General features: G+C 52.5%; 1 protein-coding gene across 9 annotated transcripts in view; it reads right to left on the reverse strand.

Annotated features, from left to right (window-relative positions):
- PAX2 (paired box 2) overlaps positions 1–25,356 on the reverse strand; it is a gene marked incomplete at both ends in the record, with an annotated part of 77,629 nt that overhangs the window by 14,542 nt on the left and 37,731 nt on the right. For 6 of the 9 annotated variants that reach the window (XM_080822428.1, XM_080822427.1, XM_080822424.1 and 3 more), the window contains 2 exons: positions 3,289–3,415; positions 5,807–5,982. In XM_080822428.1, the coding sequence (XP_080678554.1) occupies positions 3,289–3,415; positions 5,807–5,982 (303 nt within the window). Of the gene's footprint in view, positions 1–3,288; positions 3,416–5,806; positions 5,983–24,823; positions 24,893–25,356 lie in introns of all 9 variants that reach the window. The other 3 variants (XM_080822426.1, XM_080822423.1, XM_080822422.1) reach the window with 1 other exon arrangement.

The following is a 25,356-nucleotide window of genomic DNA, read 5'->3' on the forward strand; positions in this document are numbered from 1 at the left end:
AAGGGTAAGAAGTTGATAGAAGAAGGTACCAGCCACCACCAGCCAAACTGAGGCAGCCTGGGGCCAGCGTACCCCCAACTCACTCTTTCCTCTAGCTGGTCCCTTTTTCCTTATCACTTTGGAGAGACTCGGCTCCGTTCCAGACCAGCAGCCTAGAGCAGTGGGCTGGAGAGAAGAGATGCCGCTGAGCTCGAGCAGCCCAGCGGCGGAAGGGAAAGTGGGTGATAAATTTAAATAACCAGCTTGACTTGGCAGCTTGCTGAGTTGTGATGCAGTGAAATTAAAATCTCGGCAGAACTTGCAAACACCACCCAGAAAAATCCGTCTCTCTCCTTGGTTCCAAGATGGAAGGTGGGGAGGGGAGACTATCAGGCCAAGCCCCAGACACTGGCAGTCAGCCTTGCTTGCAATGTGATTAGCTGTGTCCTGGCCCACTGGGCCCCACTCTCCCCTCCACACAATAGCCCGGGCTCCTCTCTCCTCTCAGTCCTGACCTTGTGGAACAGCTGTATCAAGTGGCTGGTGAAGTTTGAAATCAGCCTCTGGTGCCAGAAGGTGGCAGGAATATCAATAAGGTCGGCTCTCCAGGTTTGGCTGGGGCATTGCTGGGCCGGTTTGCCCAGGACTCATCCCTGAAAGTTTACAGCCTCTGCTGTCTGTCCCCAGGGAGGAAGATGAGCTGGGTGTCCGAGACACAGGGGATGACGAGGGGGCCCGGAACACCTTAGCACACCCAAGCCAGGCTGTGGACACAGACGACCTCTCTGCTCCCTCACGGTTAGCACACACCTGCCCAGAAAGAGCCTCCTCTTTTCTTTCTCAACCAAAGTCCTTCATATTTTCCAACAAAATCTGCTTTTTAAGAATCTTCAAAGGGAACGTCTACAAATATTCCCAAAGCCTCTCCCATATGCCAGCTGTGCTTGAAGTTTTCACAGATACCAAGATCTTTCTAGAAGAACCTAGCCCAAGTCCAAGTCTCTTGTGTCTGCTGTCCTTGCATCACTGCTTACTGCTACCCATAAAGTCCTGGCCCGAAGGCCACCATGCTGGACCCACTCCCGAGGTGGCCCATCAAGTCTCTGGGCACTGCCCCGTTTCTCACCTTGACAGTACCTCCAGCAAATTCTGTTTGTCCCCATAATAAACACATCATGAATCATTCATCTTTAATAGATTATGCAAATTAGGAGGACATAAAATCAACAAAGATCAATAACTGCAGCCGTTTAATTGCCAGCAAAAACATTTTAAGAATGAGCATAATCGGCAGCCCTCTCTCTGGTAATGGCACCATTAATCCAAACATTGGATCTTGGCCTAAGTGTAGAAAAATCATTCCCTGCCCCCACCTCCTCCCACCTCCCCTCCCCCACCTCTCCACACACTTCTCTCTTTTTGGTAATTTCCAGTTTCTGAGCGAGTTTCCCGTCATTACCACTGGTGAACAGCTCCGAATGTTAATGGTTCTGCTTTTGTTACTCCTCGCTTGATTGAAATGTCGCATACAGATTGAGATGTTAGTGCTAACTTGCCACCTGGGAATGTCAAGCTGGGTCTGAAATGAACTTTTCTCACACTTGGATCCAGATGGATCAGCCGGAGATGTTCCCAGGCTGAGCTGGGACCGTTCCAGGGCCATGGGGGGGAGGCGGGCGGGAGAGGCTCAAGGTGGAGGCACTTTTCTGCACCAGCCCGAGTTCTCCTGCAGCAGGAACCCTACCCGAAGATCCATCTCTCCACCCCGGGGAGCCCCTGCCTTCTGGACCGTGTGGTCCCAGGCACAGAGAAGCACAGCTGGGATGAGGGAAAAGTCTCCTGGGCTCTCTTTTGTCCCCGGCCTGGGCTGGGACACCTTCAGGAAGTGGCCACTGAAACTCTCAGCAGATCAGAAAGTGGGCCTGGCCTGCACCATCTCTCTGCCTTGGGTCAGAACACCCAGCAGGTCAGAGAGTTCCATGTTGGCCAAGGAGGACTCACGTCGAGGGCCAGTTGGTAACAGGCTATGCCCTGACCCAGCCAAGGTTGTCACTCCCAAAAGAAACGTCCAGGTCTCTGATACTTCCAGAACTCCATCTCTGATCACCTAGCTGAAGAGCTCAACCTTGTCTGGGCCAGAAACAGCTGTACCAGGACACGCCTTGAGGAGAGCCTGGGAAGGTTAAGGACAAGGCCCTCCTAAGCCCGCAGGTGGAAGCTGGATGGCCACTCACAGCCCAGCTCAGGCCTGAGCCCTGCTCGGAGCAGCTCCACACCAGCACCAGGACCTTATTCCCTGCCTTCGCCACTGGCTGTGACGCCTACAGGCCCGCCGCTGGGTCCCTGGGCCGCGTCCACACGCCTCGCTCGGCAGGTAACGCCTCAGTGTCTCCCAATCCCCACCGAGACCCTTCTCAATCATTCTGTCTCCCAAGGAACAAACGGCACATTGGCTTTAGTGTCTCCAGAATAATTAGGTGAATTTTAATAACACCTCAATGTGTGTTTCTCCCACTTGGGCACTTTCCTGGCCCGGAAACCCTTCTGCAGTGCCAGGCGCCTTCCTCAGCCTGCAGTTCTGAGGCCTAGAGCTTCCTTGGCTGGGTCCTTCGCTACACCACACCTCGGCCTGCTTCCCCTCCAGCCGCCTCTGCTGCTCCCAATCCACGGGAGCAGCGGGATTAGATGTCCTCTCCCCTGCACTTGACTGTGGGACAGGCCTGACCCTGCCTGGCCTTGAAATCAAGGCTCAGTCTCAGTGATTTCTCTGGGAAGCGGGAGAGCGACTGGGATAATTGTGCTTTTCTGTAACCACAGAGGTGGAGGCCCTGCCCTGAAGCCCAAAACCGCAGCTCCCCAGGCTGCCTAGAGGGAGAGGAAGGTGGACCCCCGAGGAGCCTTGGAGGCATGGCAGTAGGGAGGCTGGACACCGTCCTCCTCCCCCCAGTCTGGCCTAAATTATTTACCCTCTGCCCTCTTCTGTGCACATCCTCACATCTAATTCCGGGCACCTTGGGGGTGGCAAGAGAAAAGGCAAACAGAGAGGCAAGAGGATGGGCAGAAGGAACCAGCAACAGCTCCACCTAGCTTCAACCTTTCCAGGCGGAAGCACACAGAGACCTTGACCACAATCTCTTCACCTCCCATCTGCACACATCTGTTCAGGAAGCACCCTGGTTTTCGGAGGCTCGCTCTCTCTGCAGATATCATGGCAGGGGGCCCACTTGTCCCACTGGGCCCCAGATGGCATGGGCTGAGGTGCCCTTACTGAAATCAGTGCCTCCCCCCACCTCCTGGAAGCCTCCTTACCGGTCACAACAGGGTATGTCTGCGTGCCTGACACGTTGCTGCCCAGCTCGGGGTTGGCGGATGCAGATAGACTCGACTTGACTTCATCAAGCCCGGGGGTCAGGGCTGGGAGGGAGTACTCGTTCCCCTGGGAGAAGAGAGAAAAGCGACAGCTCTCTACTGATGGGCACACGCGCGGAGAGAGGGCTCGGTGTGCAGATGGGGGGGAGGGACAGGGAGCCTTCCCAGATGGGGCGGAAGGAGATGGCCAGGCAGAGGGAGGGGAGCGAGGGAGGGGCGAGCTCAGTGGATGATGGAGAGTTTTGTGTGGGTGGGGGAGACCCAACTGGGGGTAGCTAGAGGATAGTTAGTGGTGGTGATCCCAGCCCTCTCTGAACTGCTGTAGCCTCTTGTGCTGACAAAGCCCCAAGGGCGGAGTGTAGCAGTTGGGGCCCCCCCTGCTGAGAAGCAAGGGGTGTTCTCAGTTCCCCCTGGAGTCTTGGGGAGGAGGGGCGGACCCTGATGGGCCCACCGAGGCAGGAGCTGGGGGAAGGGCCTAGGGGGGCCTTGGGCCTGGCACCGCTGGGCTGGCTGATCGGGTGCTGGCGCCCCCTTTTTAAAAAACAAACAAAGACAGCCCCACGGGCCCCTCGCTCTCTGCCTGTGCACTGGGGTATGAAATTGGGGAGGGGGAGAGTCCACATGGCTAACAGAAGGGTGGGAGGGGGCCAGTCATTGCCTCTGAAAGGGTGTCCTGCCCGAAACACTCGGGTAATTGCCTTTTTATTGCCGTCACCGCTCAGCCAGACCCCGGAGCCGGGCCGACCAGGAGCTTGCACAAAGCAGGAAAAGTTGCTCTGATTAATATTACGTTAAATTAAAACTGATTTTCTGCTCTTTCGGGTCCGTTTTTTTCCCTTCCGCTTCCTGGCCCCCCCAGAGGGCCCCCTCCCCTCCCTGGCTGGCCGGGATTGCCTCGTCATTTCCAATTCCTTCTCGTATTGATCTTCCTGTAGAAATCAGTTTTGTAATTAGCTGCAAATTAGGCCTTCTACTGGGGGTGAAGCTGCCCCCTGATTTATCACCAGAGTAATTCGCTGTGATCGGAGAGAAATTAAAATGAACTCAATTAGGCTTCGGATTTGCTTTATGGGCCCTGCTCCGAGTTTCAGGGGGAAAAATGACTGTGCTGGTGTTTAATAGTCTAATGAAAGTAAATAAAGGTTATTCATTGTAATACAGCCGGGGACTCGTGGAGGGTGCACCGAGCCGCCCGCCTCGGCCGGCTCCTCCTTTGTTGGTTTATGGCTCAGGGCACCTTAAAAAGACTTTTGATTTTTGTTTTATGAAGACAAACAGCTTATGGGATAAAAGGACGGGCGGAGAGAGAGGCGAGTGGCTGGGAGCCGCGGGCGTCCTAGAGCGGAACCGCGCCGCATGGAGCCTGCAGGGCTGCGCGGGTGTGAGAGCGCGCGAGCGTGCATGTGCGCATGCAAGCCCAGCGGACGGGGTTGTGCGGTGGCTGTGGGCCTGGCCAGGGCCTTAGGTGTGGGAGGAATGGGAGTGTGTGCACTGGGGCCCCTCTGGATGTGTGGGCAGAGGCAGGTGCTGGGGGTGTGCCGAGCTGTGGTCTGGGAGAAGGCCCTCCCTTCTGGAAGATGGGGTGGGGGGTTGTGCTAGCAGGAGTGTGAGCTGTGAGTGGGGGGAGGGAGTAGGTGCCTGTGGTGGTGTGTAAACATGTGCACAAGGGTAAATGTGAGGAGTTAGGAGATGTGTCTACATTGTGTATTGTGCGGGTGTGTTGTGGGCTGTGTGGTACACAGGGCCGTTCTGCGTCTGGACGAAGTATCGGGGCGGATGGGTAGGCCATCAGCTGACCTCGGGTCACACTGGACAGCTGGACTTGGGAGCAGGAGGCAGGCCCCGAGGGCGAGAAGAGCACCCTGGTCTCACCCAAACTTTCTGTAAGACCTCTGAGGCATTTAGGCAAGGGACATGACAAGAGGACAAGGACGTGTCCTGGGTCTTCTATACCACATACGTGGAACGGCAGGGCCAGAAGCGACCTATTAGACCTTACCCAAGTCCTCCATTCTATGGATGGGGAAACTGAGGCTCTGAAAGGGAACAAGACCTCTCCCAGAACTCATCATTTCTAACTGCCATATACCATTATGGTTTTTCTGAACACTACCATAGCGTCTCGGTGTGAGTGTGTCTACTCGGCATGCATGTGGTGTACCTGTATGTCACATGGGTGACGCTGGGTACACACGTTTTCCAGAGGCCTTGTCCTGCCCTGTCCCTGTCCATTTCTGCAAGCAGAAAGCTCCTTCCTGGGGTGCCTGGGTGTCTGAGTCATTAAGCGGCTGCCTTCAGTTCAGGTCACAATCCTGGGGTCCTGGGATGGAGCCCTATATTGGGCTCCCTGCTCAATGGGGAGCCTGTTTCTCCCTCTGCCTGCTCCCCCTACTTGTGCTCTCTCTTACTGTCAAATAAATAAATAAAATATTTTAAAAAAAAAAAGCTCCTTCCTCACCTGTTCTGATTTGATGTGCTCTGATGCCTGGAAGACGTCGGGGTAGGAAGGACGCTCGAAGACCCGATCCAAAGCTTCCAGCTGCTGCTGGGTGAAGGTGTCCGCTCGCAAGTGCTTCCGCAAACTGTCCACGCCACTCTGGGAGTCTCCATTGGGGACCGAGCCCTCAGACACATCTGGAGGACACACGGACACTGGTGGCATCAGCGCAAGCTGGCACAGGCATAGTAGGTCAAGGGGACTTTCTAGCCCTGCTGGGACCCCTCACCCCCAGCTTCTAGGCTAGAGCGGCTGACCCAGGGGCTGACCATGCCTCCGAAATCTGGCTGGGGAAGCCAGAGCCTCTGAAGGACCTGGGAAAAGAAAGGCAAGTTGTCCCAGTGTGGGCAGCCGGGGGTGTGGGAAGGACTGGGCAGAGCTATAGCCAAGGGGTCTCCTGAGGGGATGTCTCCGAGAACCCCTTCTGTCCCCAGGCCTGGGTCAGCCTGGGGGAGGAGCTGGGTGTCTCAGACCAGCATTACCGAGCCTGTGGAGAATTGAACTCGGCTCTGAGATGAATTTCAGTTCCACTGACTCCAAGGGTGGAAAATCATCAAATCTCCGAGGCTGAGTGTAACACGGAGACTGGGTGAAGTAATTAACTTCACCACCAAGGGAGGAGGGACTCTGAAAGTCAAGCTGAGGGATTCTGCTCTCGTGGGGCCAGGAGAGACCAGAGCAGGAGGACAGCAGGTGATACGTGAGCAGGGAGACCCCGCCTTGGGCAGAGACTAAAGACAGTGTCTTTGTGCCCAGAGTGTGTGCCTATGCCCAGACTGTCCTCCTCAGCCTCTGTCTCTGACCTGGACTCCAGCCAGGCCTCTGTCAGGGGCCAGCCCCATGGGCGCCCGGCTCCTCCTGTGGTTGTCACAGAGAGCCAAGACACACTCTGTGAAGGAAAAGCCACGGAGGTGCCACACTCGTGCCTGCTCCCTGGGGCTACAGGCCAGTTCTGTCCAGGTCCCGCTCTACCCAGACTTTCTGCTACCCTTCCCTCCCCATCCCTGCACCCCTGCATCCCGTCTGTTAGTTTCCAGAGCACACAGTGAGCTAAGAGTCTCCTTACTGGCTCTCTCTGTGAACATCTACGTGGCAACTCCCCAACCCGAGCCTGGGTCCTCGCCAGCCCCAGTGTGGCCACTCCTTGGCTTCCTTCAGCCCAAGACCCACAGAGGAGCCTTGGGCCTGGGGCCAGCGCATGCTGGAGGCCTCAGGGTGTTCCTCTGGGACTATTATATATATCAGTTTATAGGTGATTATACGATATGATATAATCAATATTGCATTATATACAGTAACACCGTACAGTATCATTCGGGAGACCATAGAAAATATTACATATTGATTAACCTCAACCCGCAGCCATCCTCTCTTCCGGCCTCCCAGATGGAGCATGGGGTCTGCTTTCCAAATGGGACCCGCTATCTTCCCTTCCCTGTACTCTATTCCTCAGGAGGTGGGAAAGCAAAGAAAGTGTGTGTGTGGGTGTGTGTGCGCGCGCGCACACACACACATGCGCACATGCATGTGAAAGAGAGAGAAATGAAGGGCAGGCTCAAGGCTGAGGTGGAGAGACAGACACAGGGCCAGCCTCTATGGGGTTTCCATGTTCCCTGCATTCCTACGGACACAAAACTTGGTGGTTGTATTTTTTACTGTGCAAGCCTCTGGAATGATTTTGTCTTAGACACTGCATGTTTCTCTCTTATATAAGGTGGGGTGTGGCACATTTAGTTTTTCCTTGCAGGTGGGTATTCTCTGTGTATACGCGTTTGTACACGTGTAAACATCCAGATAGATACGTGTGGGTGTTTGTGTAAGTGACAGAACGAGAGCTGTTCTCCAAGCGCGTGCATGCACGCGTGTGTGTGTGTGCACGCACGCATGTGTCACTGCAAGGGGAGCGTGAGCTCAGGTGCCCCGTGTTTCTTCTGTGCCTGCTTTTCTTTCAAGGATGTGCCTCCTGATTCCAGCCCTTGTAGCTCTTTGCATGTTCATTGTGTCTAACCCTCTCCCACGGAAATCCTCCTAACCTCTTTGGGAAGCCCTGCTGTCGGGCCAAGAGAGGTGGCGGTGTCTTTGTGTGTGGTTATTGCAGTGTCACCAAATGGGTCCCGGCAAGGAAGGTGTGCATTTGTCTGTGAGCAGGTGCTCCTGTATTCAGTGCCCGGGTGTGTGCATATGTGTGGGAAGGCTCACAGCGTGCCCCTGCGTGGATTTGTGTCTGAGCCTGTGTGTGGCTTGGCTCCACCGGGTGTGTGTGTGTGTGTATGGGGGCTGAACTGAAGCTTTGTCCTCAGGTCACTGGCTGGAGGAGTCTCTTTTCCTTCATTTATTCAGGGGCCCTTCAGATCTTGACAAATCTGTCACTCTAAATTTGCGAGAGATTATGGTGCTCTCTCCCCAGCCCGCAGAGAGGTGATATATGATATCTGCTGCCCCTATTGATTGCCTGATCTGGTGGCAGAGGCCGGCGAAATGAACTTGAAATGAACATCATGCCTCAACTCATTGTGCGTATAATACACTACTTAATCCCACATTTTTCAGCCGCTATGGAATTCAATTGATCAATCATGTTCCACTGATAGTACTGTTTTAGGGGTTATTGCTGCTCCCTCCACTCACTGACCTTTTTATTTATTTATTTTTTTGTATACTCAGGCCCTGGTGATAAGACAGGTTACAGAGGCAGCAGTGGAAGAGGGAGGGAGGAAGGAAAGACGAAGGGAAGCCTGCTACTGGAAGAGGTGGCAGCGGGAGGCGGGCAAAGGGAAGGAGAGAAGGAGGAAGGGAGGGGGGGTGAGGGAGAGAAAGAAGGTGCTGGAGGATCAGGAAAGCAAGGTGGTGTGATGAAAGCCTGCAGAGAACCCCAAGAGAGGCTACAGGAGGCTTGAGGAAACTCCCAGAGGAAGAAGAAGGCAATGAGGAGGCAGAAAAGGCAGCGGTAATGATGAATGACGAAGGAGCACAAAGAAACTTCTGGGGGCAGTGGGGGGTGGGGGTGCAGAGACAGGGAGTGGGCCGTGGAACCATGGAGGATGGGGACAGGAAGCTCTCACAGGCTCTCTTCAGAGGAGGGGTGGCACCCTTCCTTCAGCTGGAGAAGGACGGGAAGGATGAAGGCAAGGGGAGAGTGTGGGAAGGGAGTGAGGAGAGGTGGTTGGGAGAAGCCTGGGATCAGAGGTTCAAGAAGCAGAAGTCCAGGAAAGGAGGAAAGGCAGAGGCAGAGAACAGGCAGAGGAAGAAGGGAAGACGCTCCTTGCCCCAGAAGCCCGGGGAAGTGCTGGCTGGGGAGAAGTCACTCGAACGGGGAACCTGGGTGTCCAGCTGTAGAAGGGCCTGGATGGGGGTGGGGGAGGGCAGGCTGAAGAAGGGGAAAAACAGAAGAGAAGAGGAGAGAGAAAGAAGAGCAGACACAAAAAGAGAACATGGAAGAAGAAACTAGAAAAGGAAGAGAAGACGAAGTGGTGCTCAGCGCTGCCCACGGGCAGAGACCTCCTGAGGATGACGGCAAGAGAGCCCTCTGGGTGGGACATCCCAAGGGGGGACTCTGAGAGGTGACACAAGGAGAGGGATGGAACCACACTGGGACGTCACTGCTAGGCCCCGGGGAGTCAAGGCTCACTGGCGGAGCCGGCCAAGACAGAGGAGGAGGCAGAAGCACGTCTCGATCTAGGTTTCAGAGTGAGCGGGAAAGGAAATGCGTGAGTAATTAGAGAGCATCCTTCTCCAAGAAGATTCCCGGTCCAACAGAGAGCCAGGCCATGAGTTCCCCGTGGGCAGAGACCGTGACTGAATTCATCTCTGTGGCTCCAGCGCTGGGCACAGACATGGGCATAGAGGAGGCATTTGATGAGTGACTGAATGAATGGCTGACCCAGGCCCCTGGCCCAAGGTCTCTGGACTGGCCACCTGACTGGCTTGGCACCCCAGAACGCCCAGTCGCTTATCAGGTCCCTGCCAATCAGAGGATGTGGGAAGATCCACAGCAGGGCCCTGGGTGGGCTTATGTGCCCCTTCTTCACTCACCCCCGCTGCTGGTGAGTGTCTAACAGCGGCCCCATCACCGACACCACCCTGCCCACCTATGGTACCTTTGCCCAAAGGACAGAGAACGCCGTCTTCCCAGTTAAGAGCAGCACTTGACCTGGGAGCTGCAGAACCGCTGTCCAAGGAAGGCAGCAGAGGTCGCTTGGGAACAGGGACCAGAGACAACCTCTGAATTGGACTCCCCACACCGAGGCCCTGTCACAGACAGCGGGGGTGGGATAAGATGGGTCTATTGGCCCACGGTGGAAGCTGGTTCCAGAAAAGGCCTTTCCTAACTGATGGGAGGAGGCCCTCAGCCTTTATCTTGATGAGATAAGCCACCCCCTTGTCAGGATTCCAAGAACAGGGCTGGAGTATGGTGGCCTCACGTCCTGGGCTTTGTGGAACAATTCTGATTTTTAATTCTCTTTCCCACTGCGAGGCCATATTTTAGACGAAGGTTGGAAAATGTGGTTGCTGTAGGTTTAGTAAGACCTCACCCCGCACGCTGCTGGAGGAAGGAAGGGACCGTGTGCTAATTAGTCCCTGCGTGTGGGGGATTCAGCCTTGTCCTCCTTCTGTCCCCGACCCAGCCACCGTCCATGAGCACCTCACAGTACTCAGCTTATTACATGCCATTGAATCCTCCCCACAACCCTATGAGGTCAGGACTGTGATACCTACGTGAAAGGGAGGGAAACTGAGGCAAAAAGACGTTACATGGCTTAGCCAAGGGTAGGCAGCTGGTTAGTGACAGTCGGGATTTGACTTCAGGTCTGCTTGATCCAGAGCCTACCCACTACGTCATTTCACCCTGCTGCCCGGGTTCTAAACCCAGGGGCTCAGCTGGGGACCACTTGACTCCATCTGGGGTATGGTGTCCCTCCTAGCATCCCTACTTCTCTGCCTTACACCCTCCCTACACTGAAGACACAGCCTGTGGCCCTCTGCTGAATGAGCACAGACTGTTTGAAAATGACTAGGGGAGACTTGGTCCAAATTTCTCATTTTACAGTGAGAAAAACTAGCAGGGGTGAGCAGCTAGCAGGGGGAGGTGACCAGTCTGAAGTCACACAGCTCGGCGTTAGGGCTCTTAGGACTGGACCCCATTCTGGGTGTCTTGTCCACTACAGCAAGAGCACTCTCAAGGGCAGTGAGCTATGACAAGTCCTTTTTGGAATAAGGCAGGATATAAATAAATTTATTAAATTAAACAAACTGCAGAGCTAAAAGTTTGATGAATATTTTTCTTTCGGGGGAACAAAGGCTCATGTTGTCTTCTCCTCTGACTGCTCCCTATTTGCTGAGCAGTTAACAGAACGCTTTCACAGATCTTAGGTTATCTGGGCTTCCTAACCACGCTCCAAGGTAGGTAGGGATTATGATCCCCTATTTACTGGTGAGGAAATGGGCTCAGAGCAAACAAAGTAGAGCTTAGTGGGAGGCTAGCTCAAGGGCATATCCACAGGAGAGTCTGGCGCGGGGAAGGTGCTCCATGGACAGCTGAGGACGGAGCTACAATGGGCAGCAGGAGCCCGCCCAGCCCGAGTCCAGAGCGGGGGCTCCAGCAGCGGTGCCCCGGTCTCCATGGGGACAAAGGCAGCTGCACAACCAAAGATCATCTCGACTAGAAGGAGAGCCACTTTGTGAACATGGTTAACAATGGTTACCTTCGGATCGTGACCAAATCTGGATCATTTCTTCTCATCTAAGTTTTTCCATATTGTCCAGACTTTGCACAATAAGCATGCACCACTTCTAGAATCATCAATAAAAATGTCATTTACTCCCCCAGCGAAAGGATCTGATCTCACTCACTTAGCCTTATCACTCCCTATCTCTTCTGGGCTTGCTGGGCGTAGAACCCTACCTTCTACTTTCTCTACCTTCTCTGACTCCAGGCCAGGCCAGTCATGAATCGTGCTGTCCAGTGAGAGCCCAGCAACTTGGGCAGGAGGGAAGCCACTGACTACCACATCCTAAGAGTGAGGGCTAGGCACAGAGGTGTTCTGTCCTCCTTGTGTGATGACTTTCTACCTGAATTCTCAAAGTAGTCACTGCAAAGGACAGGAGAAAGTCTTGAGCACTGACCAAAAAATGGGTGGGGAGATGATTAGAGACAGAATGAAATAATGCCATTTCCTTGGTCAGAAAACACCCAGGCTCATCAAAGTCCACAAAATCTAGGTGGGATGAATAAGGGCTACCTCCCCTGCAAATCCCAAGAAAAAAGAATTAGGCATTTGAGAGGGATCTTTGTCAAGTACAGGAAAGAAGTATGCTACCGTCAGCTCTCGCAGCCCCAGTATACACGTCTACCTCTGGGGAAACTGACATTAGAGCTTTTACATATACTCATTAAATCCACTTGACTTTATGAGGTACTTCTCATTTTTCAGATGAGCAGGAAAATTATTTGTTCAACAATAGCCAAGGACTAAGCAGCAGAGCCTGGATTTGAACTCAGGATGTCTGACTCTGAAGCCCTCTCCAAATTCGCCACCAAATTTGCCTTTTATGTCAAAGGTCATCACCATCATTGTCATTAGCACGTATGGACACCGTGTCCCAGGCGGGCTTCAGGAGCTTCACACATAGTGTCTCCAGTTCTCACACAACACTTGCCAATGAGATAACATTAGTTCAGTTTTACAAATGAGGGAACAAGCAGAGGGAGGGTTAAAAAAAATGTGCAAGATCACACAGCAGAGGGGAAGCAATCTGGGGGAAGTCAGTCTTACTTCATCAGAAGACAGAAAATGACCCCAAGAATCGAGACAGGAAGAAAAGAGAAAAGGAACAGAGGAAGTAGAATCATTGCATGAGGGGCTTCGGCCCCCAGAGGGCAGGGGCGCTGGAGGGGCCTGGGCTCTCTGTGGTCGGGGTGGGGGGCTCCGTGCTAACGTCTGCTCCCCACCATTCTGACCGGTGGCGTCAGCTCCGCACCCCCCTTGTCTAACACTACCTTCCCCCTCTGAGGGGTTCACCCCCAGCTGCCAGTTGTTGCAGTTTCAAACTCAATTGTTCTCCTCCGTACTGAGGCAAATGGAGTCATTAATTACCTTCTATCGGCTGGGCTGAGTTCAGAATGCGATCAATATCCCCGCTTGTCATTCAGGGCAGCCCGCCGGTGCAGCCCGGCCCCACCCCCACGCGGCGCCCGCCTCCCAGCTGATGGGGTGCGGGGCGGGGTTCCAGGCACCCCCTCCCCTACTTTGCTTTCCTCAGGGGATCAAGAGCAGGGAATGGGGCCACAGGGAGGGGTCTGGATGGGGAAAAGAAAGGGAAGGAGTTCGAGGGAGGGAGAGAGAATGGGAGGAGAGGGGAGGGGAGGGAGGAAGAGAGGAAGAAAGGAAGAGGGGAAGCTTGGGGGAAAGGAGAAATAGACAGGAAAAGGAGAGAGGAAGAAAGCCCTACTGCCCTGTGCTGGGAAGGGCTGCAAGGCCCAGGCTGGAGAGTGTGCTGGTGGGAACACAGTTTGTCCAAGGAGATGGGATGACATTACCCGGTGCCTCCCATCCTTAAACTGGACAACCTGTGAGTCTGCTGTGGCTGAGGATAGGGCGTGTAAAAGCCCTTGGAAACATGGCCCAAAGCTTAGCATCTGAGCAGGACTAGGTTCTGCCTGGCTTTCTAGCCCTGCCAGACCACCTCCTCTCCTTGACCAAGCTCAGCTTCCAGACACCCAGTGAGTTCATGGCAGGGGGAAAAGGGTGTGGTGCCTGGCCTGCCTGACCTCAGTCGTGCTGTGTCCATTGACACCCATGTGCCTCTAGGGACACTAAGCTGCACTGGTGAGCCTAACAGGACACTGAACTAGGAGTGACATCTGAGTTGAAATCCTGGTTTTGTTGCTCACGTGCTACATGGCCTTGGCCAAGTCCCATGAGCTCTTCTGGATTGAGTTTCCTCAAAGTTACACCAGTGGGTGGCTAGCTCCTCCCGCTGCAGTATTAATTTCTTCTTTCTCTGTGTTCCAATTGCCATCTATCCAAACCTCTATTGTAGAAATAATAATAATAACTGAAATTGATCCAGTTCCTATTACAGTAGCAGACACTATGCGTAACATATAGACACTGACTTAATCCTTACAATAACAGCAGCTAACATTAAGTGCTTACTATATATTAGGCACTCATCTAAGATTTGTACATATATTAACTCATTTAATTTTCACCAGAACTTAAGCAGGAAGCTTCTATTATTATCTCCATTTCATAGGTGAGGAAATGATGTGCAGAGGTTCCAGAACTTTCCTAAGTTTATGCAGCTAACAAGTGATGCAAGAAGCAGAAGCAACACAGGCAATATGCTGGTGGCAGCTTAAGTTCGTAACCCAGAGAAACCAAGGGATGGAAAAATTAAGTAACTTACCCCAAATTACCTACTACAGCCGGTAAGTGGCAGAACCAAATTTAGAATCTATATGTATCATCGTTGTTTGGTTTTTTTTCTAAGATTTTATTTATTTATTTGACAGACAGAGATCACAAGTAAGCAGAGAGGCAGGCAGAGAGAGAGGAAGGGAAGCAGGCTCCCGGCTGTGCAGAGAGCTGGATGCGGGGCCCGATCCCAGGACCCTGAGATCATGGGGCTCGATCCCAGGACCCTGAGATCATGACCTGAGCCGAAGGCAGAGGCTTTAACCCACTGAGCCATCCAGGCGCCCCTCATTGTTGTTTTTTTAATGTTTGTTTTCTCCACTAAACTGTGACTATTTCGAAGGCAGGGACTCATCTTTCTCATCTTCATAAACCTAGCATAGGGCCCGAGGTGATTAAAAAAAAAAAAAGGAATATTGGCTGGTTCATCTAACAGAATTCCAGAAGCAAAGGTAGATAACCTCTTAACTTGCTTTGCTTACCAGTTTACCTTTTAGAAGAAAAAAGAAACAACGAAGTGAGTTGCTACTCTGGATTCAGTGTCACTGCATTTTACAGCTGCAAATTATCATGGAGATGATCATTTAATAGGATTCCCTCTTAAAGACCAAAAAAAAAAAAAAGGCTCAGAAAGGTTGAGTAATTTTCCCATGTCACACAGCTGGTGATCTTTAAGATGGGAACCAAGGTTCTCAATGCCCAATGCCCTTTTCACTATTCCAAGCTGCTTAATTCTGACCAAGAGACAAAAACCAATAAAAGGCAGAGCACCTGGGTGGCTCAGTGGGTTAAAGTCTCTTCCTTCTGCTCAGGTCATAATCTCAGGGTCCTAGGATCCAGCCCTGCTTCTGGCTCTCTGCTCAGCCTCGAGCCTGCTCTCCACCTTACCTCCCCCAACCCCCACCTGCCTCTCTGCCTGTTTGTGATCTCTGTCAAATAAATAAATAAAATCTTAAAAAAAAAACGATAAAAGGGAAGTGATGGGGATCTGCGAAGAAAGCAAGCATGTCTAGAGTTGACCGTAGCCAGCGAAGGAGGCATTGGACAGAATCCAACTTAAGGAAAGCAAACTGCTACACAGGGAGGGCAAGAACGGTCGTGTGATTCCGTGGCAAGAGATTCTACAAGGGAGTATAATTCCGTAAGGACAGAGTGCTCTAAAAATGAAATTCCACCTCTACAAGCTCAAATAATCAACCTGACAAAGTAAAGGGACTGGAGTGGGGGAGGGGTTGAAAGAGAAGGACATTTAAGGAAAAATCATTGCTGTTGCACACGGATAAGCTTTAAAATATGATGAGCCTAGATTTTAAAAGGACATGTACACTGAACAGTGGAAGATTATGCAGCCATTAAAAAATCATGTTTTCAAAGAATATTTAATGATATGTGAAAATGGTCCTATATAATGTTAAGTGAAAATAGCAAGACACAAGCTGTATATACAGTATCATTCCAATTTTGATAAAAAATTATATATGCACGGAAGGAAAAAAAAAGACCATAAAGACTATACCAAATTCTAACAGTGGTTATCTCAGTGATGAGATTATGGGTGGTTTTTAAAAAAATTTACTGTATCTTCCAAATACCTTCCCATGAGCATGTATGACACTTATTATCAGACAAAAGTTATTTTTTTCCCTTTTAAAAAGGACACAACAGATGGAGGGAGGGGACCATAACCAAGGATGGATATGAGAGTAGCGTGAACCTGTCAGGAAGACAAAAGGTCAGAACAAGCTGAGACAACAGAAAAGGGCTTTCGTAGCTATGTCTGAAGAAAGAACAAAAAGGAAGGCAGGCTTAGGTTCAGTACTTGGCAAGTAAGAATGAAAAAAGGGGGGAGAAGGCAGAACCTCTCGACCCTCCTTCCCTCTGCTTGCCTTCTTCTCCACCAAAGCAAAGAATCTTCAAAATGGGACCAGCATGAGTTGCTCACATCAGCAGGGGGCCAGGCAGGTAACTGTTCTCTATTTCAATGTACTTAACTTTCCCTGGGCTCAGATAATTCATCTACCGGCACCCTCCAGGAGAAAGTGGATAGGATCCTAAATTTTTTGCTGGTAATCCTTGAGAAGTCACAATGAAAGCGTGAGGCAGTGACAAAGCCCAATGCCATCTTCCCTGCAAAGGGGGGAGGGGGTTCATGCAAATAACGCTCTAGTAAATTTAATGCTAGGGTCGGGAAATCTTTTAGAAGACATTGTTATACAGTTAATGTGTGGGCCCCGGGGGAAAAAACATGAGGATACTCCGGAACCTGCCTGCACCCACCAAGAAGAAGTTGTGGCACATTCATTAGCTATCAATGCTTAGATCAGATGCTAACCCCACTAAAACCTCTTTTAACAGCCCTGATTGGAAGCAACTGCACGCTCTCTCTTTTTTAAACACTCATCATAGCACTTTATACCTTGATCATAGCATCTATCGTATTCTGCTTGTATAATGATGCGCATGTTTACCTCCCTACTAGATTAGAAGCTTCTCAAAGTCAAGAACTGCATTCTATTTACTTTTGTAAACCAGTCCTGCCATGTTTTATATATAGCAGGCCCTCGATCTGCTCATCAACTTAAGTTGCATTTTTAATTGATTGAGAAAATGCTGTGGATGTGGTGAATGTTAACATTTCACAGAGAATCCCCTTCCTAATTTTATGGGCAGGATGAAGAAAAGTGAAATGCTTGATGGCTGCTGGGCTTAGTAGTACCCAAAGCATTCATTTACTGCAACCAGGAGGGAAGCTTCCACTGGTGGGCCACTGTCTCTCTTTTACTGTAAAGACAAATCATTCTTTTTTTTTTTTTTGAAGATTTTATTTATTTATTTGGGAGAGAGCACAGAGGGAGAGGGAGAGGGAGAAGCAGACTCGCCGCTAGAGAGAGAGACCGATGCAGGATTCAATCCCAGGACCCTGAGATCATGACCTGAGCTGAAAGCAGATGCTTAACCTAACCGACTGAGCCGCCCAGGTGCCCCAAGGCAAATAATTCTTGTAAAAAAACCCAACTAGGATGATGCTACAGAAGACACCCTTATGATCTTAATCAGGTACAATTAAGAGCCCAAACCAACAAGATGGAATTCAACAGGGATAAATGGAATGCCCTATGTTTAGGTTAAAAAAAAAATCAATTATCCAAGTGCAGAATGGGGTAGACCTGGCTTGATAGCAATTGATGTGAAAAAGATCTCGAGGTTTTCGTTGACCACGAACTCGATATGATCTTAAGTCTGACAGAGCTGCTAAAAAAAATCGAATGTGATCTTGGGCTACGTTATGGAGGCAGGATCTCCAGATGGAGAGTGACCATGGTTCTACCATTCTTGGCATTGGCTAGACAGCCTCTAGGGTTCAGCGGGCACGGAGGAGAGACTTTAACTGTCAAGAGTGAATTCAGATATGGGCAACCAGGATGGTGGGAAACCTTTCTCCAGTGCAGGCACCACATCATGTGAGAAACTAAAATTCACCCGGGGGCTCAGCAAACCAAGTGGGATGGATGGGAAGAAGGGAGGAAGGGAGGGAGAGCAGAGAGGGCATCAAAGGGAGATCTTTACCATCACTCTAAGTGGTGAATATTGTTGTCTCTATTTTAAAGATGAGGAACCTGAGATTCAAAGAGATCATGTAAATAACCGAAGGTCCCACAACCAGTAAGGAGTGCAGATGGACCCCACAGCCAGACATTTGGCTTCCAAGGTTTTTCCCTCAACACTACCCTGTCTCAGAATCAAGGCAGTGCTGTTAACAACGACAACTGTCCATGTATGTCCTATGTGCAGGCAGGGGCTGTGGCCTGTCAGCCAGAACTGTGCGAAGGGAGAGTTCTATGGGAGTGGCAGATAAGACCAGATGACCTTTATGAATCTGATACTTTGCCTTGCCACCATCCTCAGCCCAGCCACTGATCTCCCTTCACCTGGGAGGGGTCTCTGGAGACAGTCTCTCCACATCTTAGGTACTCTGGGGCTCAAGTCCCAACTCCCGCTTGTTCTTCTAGCCACTTCCCTGAATGCCTAGTGAATGCTTGGCCACATGGTTCAGCATTTAATTAATAGCTTATTGTCTGATGTGTGATAGCCTTGCCTCCCCCAGTAGATTATAAATTCCTGGAGACTCATGTCCTCCTGGTTATTTTTTCCTCTCATACATCCCAACACAGTGGGCACTTGAACCCACACTGATACAAAGCTCGCCAGAGATGTAAGTTTTCTCAATATTCCACTATTTACACACCAAAGGAAAACCACAGGCTCTCAGCTGTCTGAAACAGCTTATAGGAAATCTGCCTGAGGACAGAGGCATGACCCTCACAGTTCCTCACCAAACGGTAGAGGGGAGACCTAGACCTCCAGAGAATTATACCAGTACAGTGACCTCCCCCCTTCTGAATAAGCTAGTCCCCCCTCGTCCCCAAATCTCCAGGCACCTGTAGCAAAGAAGGGCAAGAGGCCCCACGGCTGACACACAGCCAGCGTGAATGCGTGTGACCCATCTAGGAAGTGGGAGGGGGAGCAGGCAGAGGTGAAGCCGGAGGGAAAGGATGACCAGAGGCAATGACAGGAGGGGAGTGAACAGGCAGTGGAGAGAGAACTGAACTGTACAGAGAAAGGGGAAGAGTGAGCCCTGGGTGGGTTTGGGTGAATTCCCCAGAGTGATCAACTTTCCTGCTTGAGAGCGGGCGCTGTGCCCTCCTGCTGGCCGGCTGGCAGAGGCTAGGGCTCCAGGCTCCCTGGCCGTCATCGGTGGGGAAGGAAGCTGGCCCAGCGTCTGTCTGTCTGTGTGGGGATGAGTCCTCCTTCAGCCCTATGTGGGCTCTCAGGGCAGGGCTGGGGCCTCCTGCCTGGTGCTGGGTTCCAGCTGGGGCCAGGACCAGTTAGAAACCTCTCTGGAGCCAGGAGGGAAGGGGGCTTTGTTAGCTCAAAGGACACAAGCAAGGCGAAAAATTACATAGCAGGCCGCCCTAAGTATGCTTGTTTAGAGAAACTGCTTGCATTTATGAAGTCTTTGGTGCGGAAAGCAGGGTTGCAAATGACTGCATCAGAGCGACAGTAAAGGCCATTAATTTCCTGTTATGTTTTCCTGTGTTGGGGGCTTTATTAATTTAATTTTACACTGTCGAACAACAGCGAGAGCTGACACTGCCAGCCTCCACGGCTGGGGTTTTCTTTCTGTGTGTGTAGCAAGGCTTTGCCTGACATGCAAATCAACGCTATTACCGGAACCAATAAAGATGTGTGGCGGGAAGAGGGGAGGGATGAGGAGAGGGAGGGAGGGGAGGAGGGAGGAGAGAGGAGAGAGAAGGGGAGAGAAAGGGCGAAAGCCATCCTTGGCCAGTTTCTGCCTCCCTCCATGCCTGGCATCTCCTGGCTTCCAGAGCATTCTCCATAATCAGCAATTTCTGCCCATCCTTTGCTTTCCCTTCAACTCTTCTTCCCTCCACGGTCCGCCTTTGGATGACTCTACCTCTGCTATCCTCCTCTGTCCCAGCTCCTGGTGGAACTTGAACAGGGACACCAAGTTCCTGGGGAGAGGCAGGAGACAGACTTCCCCTCCCTGTGTCCCATCCCCAGCTAAGGCCTGTCACCGAAGCAAGGGAATGTCAACCCCAAGGGTCGGAGTGAAGGCGTTTACTACACACTCCCCTCTCCTCCAAAGTCAAGGACTCCAGTCCATTTACATGATTAGTGTATGCACACGTGAACCCATGTGCTTGTGCACACGAAGAAACTCCCAGAAGAGCAGAGAGCCCACCTTGCTCATAAATCCCTCTGAGAGCCCTCATCCTTAATCTTGCCAATCATTCATTTCCTTTGAAGTCCCAGGAAAAAAAAAAAAACACTGTCTGTTTCTCCTTAAGAGACTCCAACAGCTGTCTTCAGGAGCTACAAGGTACCCAGCTGGCCTAGACCAAGATACCAGAGAAAAGGAATCCCAGTGTCAGAAAAAAGACAGCTTCCTGGAAGACCACATTCCCACATTCTGGTCCCTTTTACCACTAATGCCTCATGACGATCTGCCTGAGACCGTCCCCACTGCCCCTCACACAGAGCAGCTTTTACAGGCCAGCTGTCCCAGGGGTTCACGCGGCCCTCGGTCCCGGTCCCGCTTGCCATGCCACCAGTCTGCCCTGGGAGGGGGTGCTCACTGGTTGTGTGTCTGGGTGGGCCACATCACTCAAAAGAGAGGAAGATGGGGGAGGGTGCTGGGCAGGTGAGAGGGAAGCAAGTGAAGCTCTTAGAGTCACTCCTACCGAACACACCATCTGCACCCCTCCATCCAGACTTTGCAGTCGGCTGGAGGCTAGAGAGATCTGTGTGAGCCCGTGGACGAGAGAGAGAGAGAGAGAGAGAGAGAGAGAGAGAAAGAGAGAGAGTCTATGCATCCCTCCCTCTGTCACTGGCTTGCCTGAGCTCCTGCCCGCACTTTCTGCTTCAGGAGCTATTTGCCAGGCTCTGAGAGGCTGTTGAATGGAATCCAGCTCTCCCTAGGAGGGAAGCATAAACTTCATAAACTGCATTTACCTTAATGCAGGTTCCTGGGGCTGCTTTCCTCGGGCTTTTCTTCCCTCCTCTGCCCGCTCTGTCTTGATCACATTTTATCCCTGCCCCTGTGTGCACCCAGACCCCGCGTGTGCACACCTGCGTGCGCACACACACGCACACGCATACTATAGCCAGTACTTCTGAAAAAGATCAAGGCTCAGGCAGGAGGAGAATGCGCAGGGTGTGAAAGCAGTGTTTAAAGGAGAACCCCTCGGCCTGGTGGTGGGGGGCCCCCTGTGAGATACAAGGAGGGTCTCCAGTGGGGCCTCGCACAGAGAGCGTTCTGAGGCAGGCGGGGAGGGGGAGGTCCTTTGGAGAGGGAGGGATACTGATGTGTGGTGGGGACAGCCAAATGGTGGGGACAGCCAAATGAGGAGCCACCTGGAGGCTGGGCCCTGGGGCTCCAAGGAAGGGAGGGAGCGAAGGCAAGGCCTTCGTGCAGGTTGAGGTTTGTGAGGCCTCCCTTGTCTGGCGTTGTCAAGGTCAGCAGGTTCAGGTTCACCGAAGGGTCAGGATGGTTTGAATTACTGGCTCTCCTGCAACTCAGCTAGAGGCTCGTGATCTGTCTCCCAGCCCCGGAGTCAGGCCCAGCCCTCCCCCACCCTCCTTGCCTTTGTGCCCCAACCCAGGGCAGGATGGGGAGGGTCCCGGAGAGTCCCCGCGGGCCACCGTGATCTCTGGGGAAGGCAGGCAGGGAAGACTCTGAGCTCAGGGCTCCTCTGTGGGCAGCCAGCAGGCTCAGACCCACTCCTCCGGCATGCAGCCCTCTGGCCTGCCTGCCTCCCAGGCCCTTTTCCTGAAGTGTCCCCCACGCCCCTGCCCTTTGCAGCTGCCCCTTGGCCTGCCGAGGAGGAGGAGGTGCCTGGGGAGGGGAGCCCAGGGTCAGCAGGGCCCGGCTCCTCCCTCCCACATCCAGAGCCTGCACTTGGGGGAGAAGGGCAGAGCTGAGGCAGCGGATTTCTCGCCTGGTGCCCTTGCCGGTGGAGGAAGGAGACTGATGCCTACCTTCAGGGCTGGAAGGGGGTTGCTGTCTGGAAGATAGGAGGTGAAGACACCTTCTGACAAGACGGGTGTGTGCACAAACGTGCGCAGGAGGGCACAGACATAGGGGGCGGCAGGAGGACCTGAGGCCTTGGCCGGGAAAGTTCGGGTACTACGCAACCCCTACCCCGGTTTCCAGTGGTGGAGGGACACAGGGAACCCCTCCACGGCAGATCTGTCCATTCTCTCCTGGGCGCAGGGGCGACCTGTCTGTCCCAGCTCCTTATGAAGAAAAGTCTCTTTTGTGCTAGATCTCAATGGTCTTCCTCAAACAAGCAAATACAATTCTTCACAGCGGCATGAGCTGGCTGGGGAACCACACCACTTAGTGATCGGCCTGCCGGTCTCTGGGGTGAACACAGAGATTTACATACGAATCCACACACCCTGACCAAGTACAGAGAGCCATGGCCAAACCCTGGTCCTTCCCCACAGACAAAAGCAAGTCCACGGGTGCACAGACGCCAAATAAAATATCAACATACCTACCCCTACTTCTGGGTAGCAATATGATGAGTGTTCAACAGGCTCATGGCCGACATTACCCAGAAAATGGGGCTAAAATAGGTGATCCATCTCAGAGAAACTCCCCTCTCGGGTACCAACGGTCTGATCTCCCAGGTTACTGGGAAGATAGAATCATAACAATGAGTGTGTGCGCACAAGAGGATTTCTTTTTTTTTCAGTGTCTTAACTCTTTCTCGGACTGGAATGGACATTAGCCAGGTTTTGACGATTTGTTGGAAAAGGAACATAGGTTGAGCTTTGTTGATACAGTTAAACTCGGACACTTGCCCAGACAGATGACTGCTTTCATGTAGCTTGGTTTCTGGACTTTCAAAGGACCTGCCTCATGAGGGGCAGAGTCTATGACCTGGGCTGGGTCGTATGGGGATGTGAAATCATATCCTTCCAGCCATAATCCACAGAGGATCTCTCCTTAGAGAAACTCCAACTCTGTTGGGCTTCCCTCTGCCAGCAAAATGTTTTCTTACAATGCCTGGCCAGGGCTTGGAGGAGAGCTAAGCCGAAAGTGGTTCTGTGATTTCCTGCCCAGGATGGAAGCTCACTCCAGGGTTCCGAGAGCACACCACCCCGGGGCTCTGGGCTCCTGGGTTGGTGGTGCAGGGGGTGGTATTCTTCGAGAAGGGAAGCCGGGGGCTGGGGATGCAGGTGTGGAAGGAGGAAGGGGTACGCAGACATGGCTGTGTCCAGGTGCTGGGTCTGGTTAAGGAATCTGCAACACGGTACAGCCTCAAGGTGTCTCCTGGACACTCCTCGGCAACCCCTCCCAGCTCCCTCGGCCGAGAATCCTGTCCCACTAACAGGGCCTACGCTCTGCAAAACTTCCCTAGGCTCTGCCCACGCAAGCTGCGCTCCCACTGCTCTCTGCTTCTGGCCGTCTGGACCAAAAGGCCGGAGGGAGTCAGGCTCTGGCTCCTGCCTCACGCCAGCCTCCCAAGCAGAGCCCACCTGCGGCGGTCCCCCACCGGCCTCCTCCAGGAGGTGCAGGGGAAGTCCGGGTGGGGGGGTCCTCCTTGTCTGCCTCTTCTGACACCAGCACTCCTCCCGCTGCCCCTCCAAGAAGGGAGTGGGGAAGAGAGACCAGTGACCAGGGCACGCCTGCTTTACATTAATGAGCTACCCTGAGCGTAGTCCGGCCACCGAGGCCGCCTACAAAAGGAGGCGAGCACGGGCGGCCAGGAGCAGGGCGGCTCAGGTAATTGGTTTATCTATCTGGAAGCAGGGGGAGCCATCTCAGCACAGACAGACTAGCAGTAAAGTCTCTTCCTTAAGGCTATTTCCTTTGTCTTTTCAATTGCTTGCACATCCATGTGAGAGAGGGAGAGAGTGTTAAAGAGAGAGGGAGAGGGAGAAATGTTAATTTGTGAATTAATGGCTTTTCTCAGCGGAATTGTAAATTCAAATGTCACCTCACACGGTGACACCACGGCTGGTCTGCTGAAGAAGCAATGATAAGATCCCCCACCTCCCTTGGTGCCCCTCCCTCCCCAAAGATAGCTGTGGAGTGGAACATGCTACTTTTAATTTGCAATAACAACACAACAGAGGTATGCAGTAATGACTGCCTTCCTCCACCCTCCTCCTGCCTTCCTTCCCCCCAGTCCGCTTGGCTCCCCATTTCCTCCCTGCCCACCCCTTTGCTCTTTGGAAACAACACCTCACCTCACCCCGGGCTGCCCCCCACCCCAGCCCAGCCAGGGCCTGATCACATGGGGGTGGTGGGGGGGGTGTGCCTTCAAAATTGACGATGCTGCAACCCTCTCTTCTCCTTCAATAATCAGGGAATTAATGACCCTGAAGTTAAAGTGAGGCTGATACCGAGGCCCTGCCCAGCGTTGGGAAAAAGCCTTCATTGTTTTCAAGCAGGAGGCGGGCAGCAGTGAGGGAGATTCATGGATGGAGATTGAATATGCAATTTTCTTTCACCTTGCCAAGAGCTGCCCCTGGGCTGTGCCTGGCCTAAATTTTTCCTTTTACCATCTCTGCCTTATCCGGCCCTCCCACCTCCCTTCCATTCTTTCCAGAAAATTACCTTCAAAATTGATTTCCACTTTTACAAACAAATATAATGGGAACACAGGAAAAAACTTGGGCCGTGATGAATTAGGGCTGTCAGGTGCTTCCAGGTCTCCTTTGCTTTTGTTTTACTACCCGATCTGTTCTTTGTTTTTCCAAGGGCTGGAAAAAGTGCCCCCCAACCACGGAGTGTCTGACCCTCCAGGCCGCTGGGGCCTTAGCCCCCAAACCCGGCAGTGGCCCGTGGCCGAAGTGATCCAAGCCCTGAGACTCTGTTAGCCTCTTGGTTTCCCAGTGGAAGTCTGACCCACCTCCTCGTTTCCGCTCCCTGGCTCTTAGGAGCCCACCCTCTGAATTATCTCTAACCGCCACCCCCCAGCTCTGTCCCCTGACCCCCACGCCATATTCCCTCTGTCCCCCATACCTCTTAAAGTCCAGACCAGATGCAAACCTCCACCTCCTCTAATGTGGGCAGGATCAGTGTATACCTCAACTAGAGCAAATAAGAGACAGACAGATACTGAGAGATCCCGAAAGACAGGCAGGTAGAAGACTGGGGACAAGACCCGGAGATTAGGAGACCAGGCTCCTCCTGCAAGGTCTGTGAGGTTTCTGAGTGACAACTCCCACATAGCCTGAGGGTATAAAGGTTCCCAGCCTCAGTCTCCCCGTCCTTGGGCCCCAGGCAAACCAGGAGGCAGGCTCAGGACAGCCTATCCTTTTGCCTCCAGAATGCAAGGTGGTGCCTACGGGGCCTTTTGGGTGACACTCCAAACGCACACCTGTGAACTCAAGATTGTGGAGCCTTAACAGGCTCAGGCCTGGCCTACAGTTCTCCTTGCTCTCTAGTGCTGGCGGACACGCACCTGCTCACACCTGGTTGTCTCTTCAAGTGTATACACTACCCAGAAGACTGCACACCCGCACCGTGCAGGCATTCCATGCCCCTTTTCACCC

Source organism: Martes martes (genome assembly GCF_963455335.1).
Source record: "Martes martes genome assembly, chromosome: 14".
NCBI lineage: Eukaryota > Metazoa > Chordata > Mammalia > Carnivora > Mustelidae > Martes > Martes martes.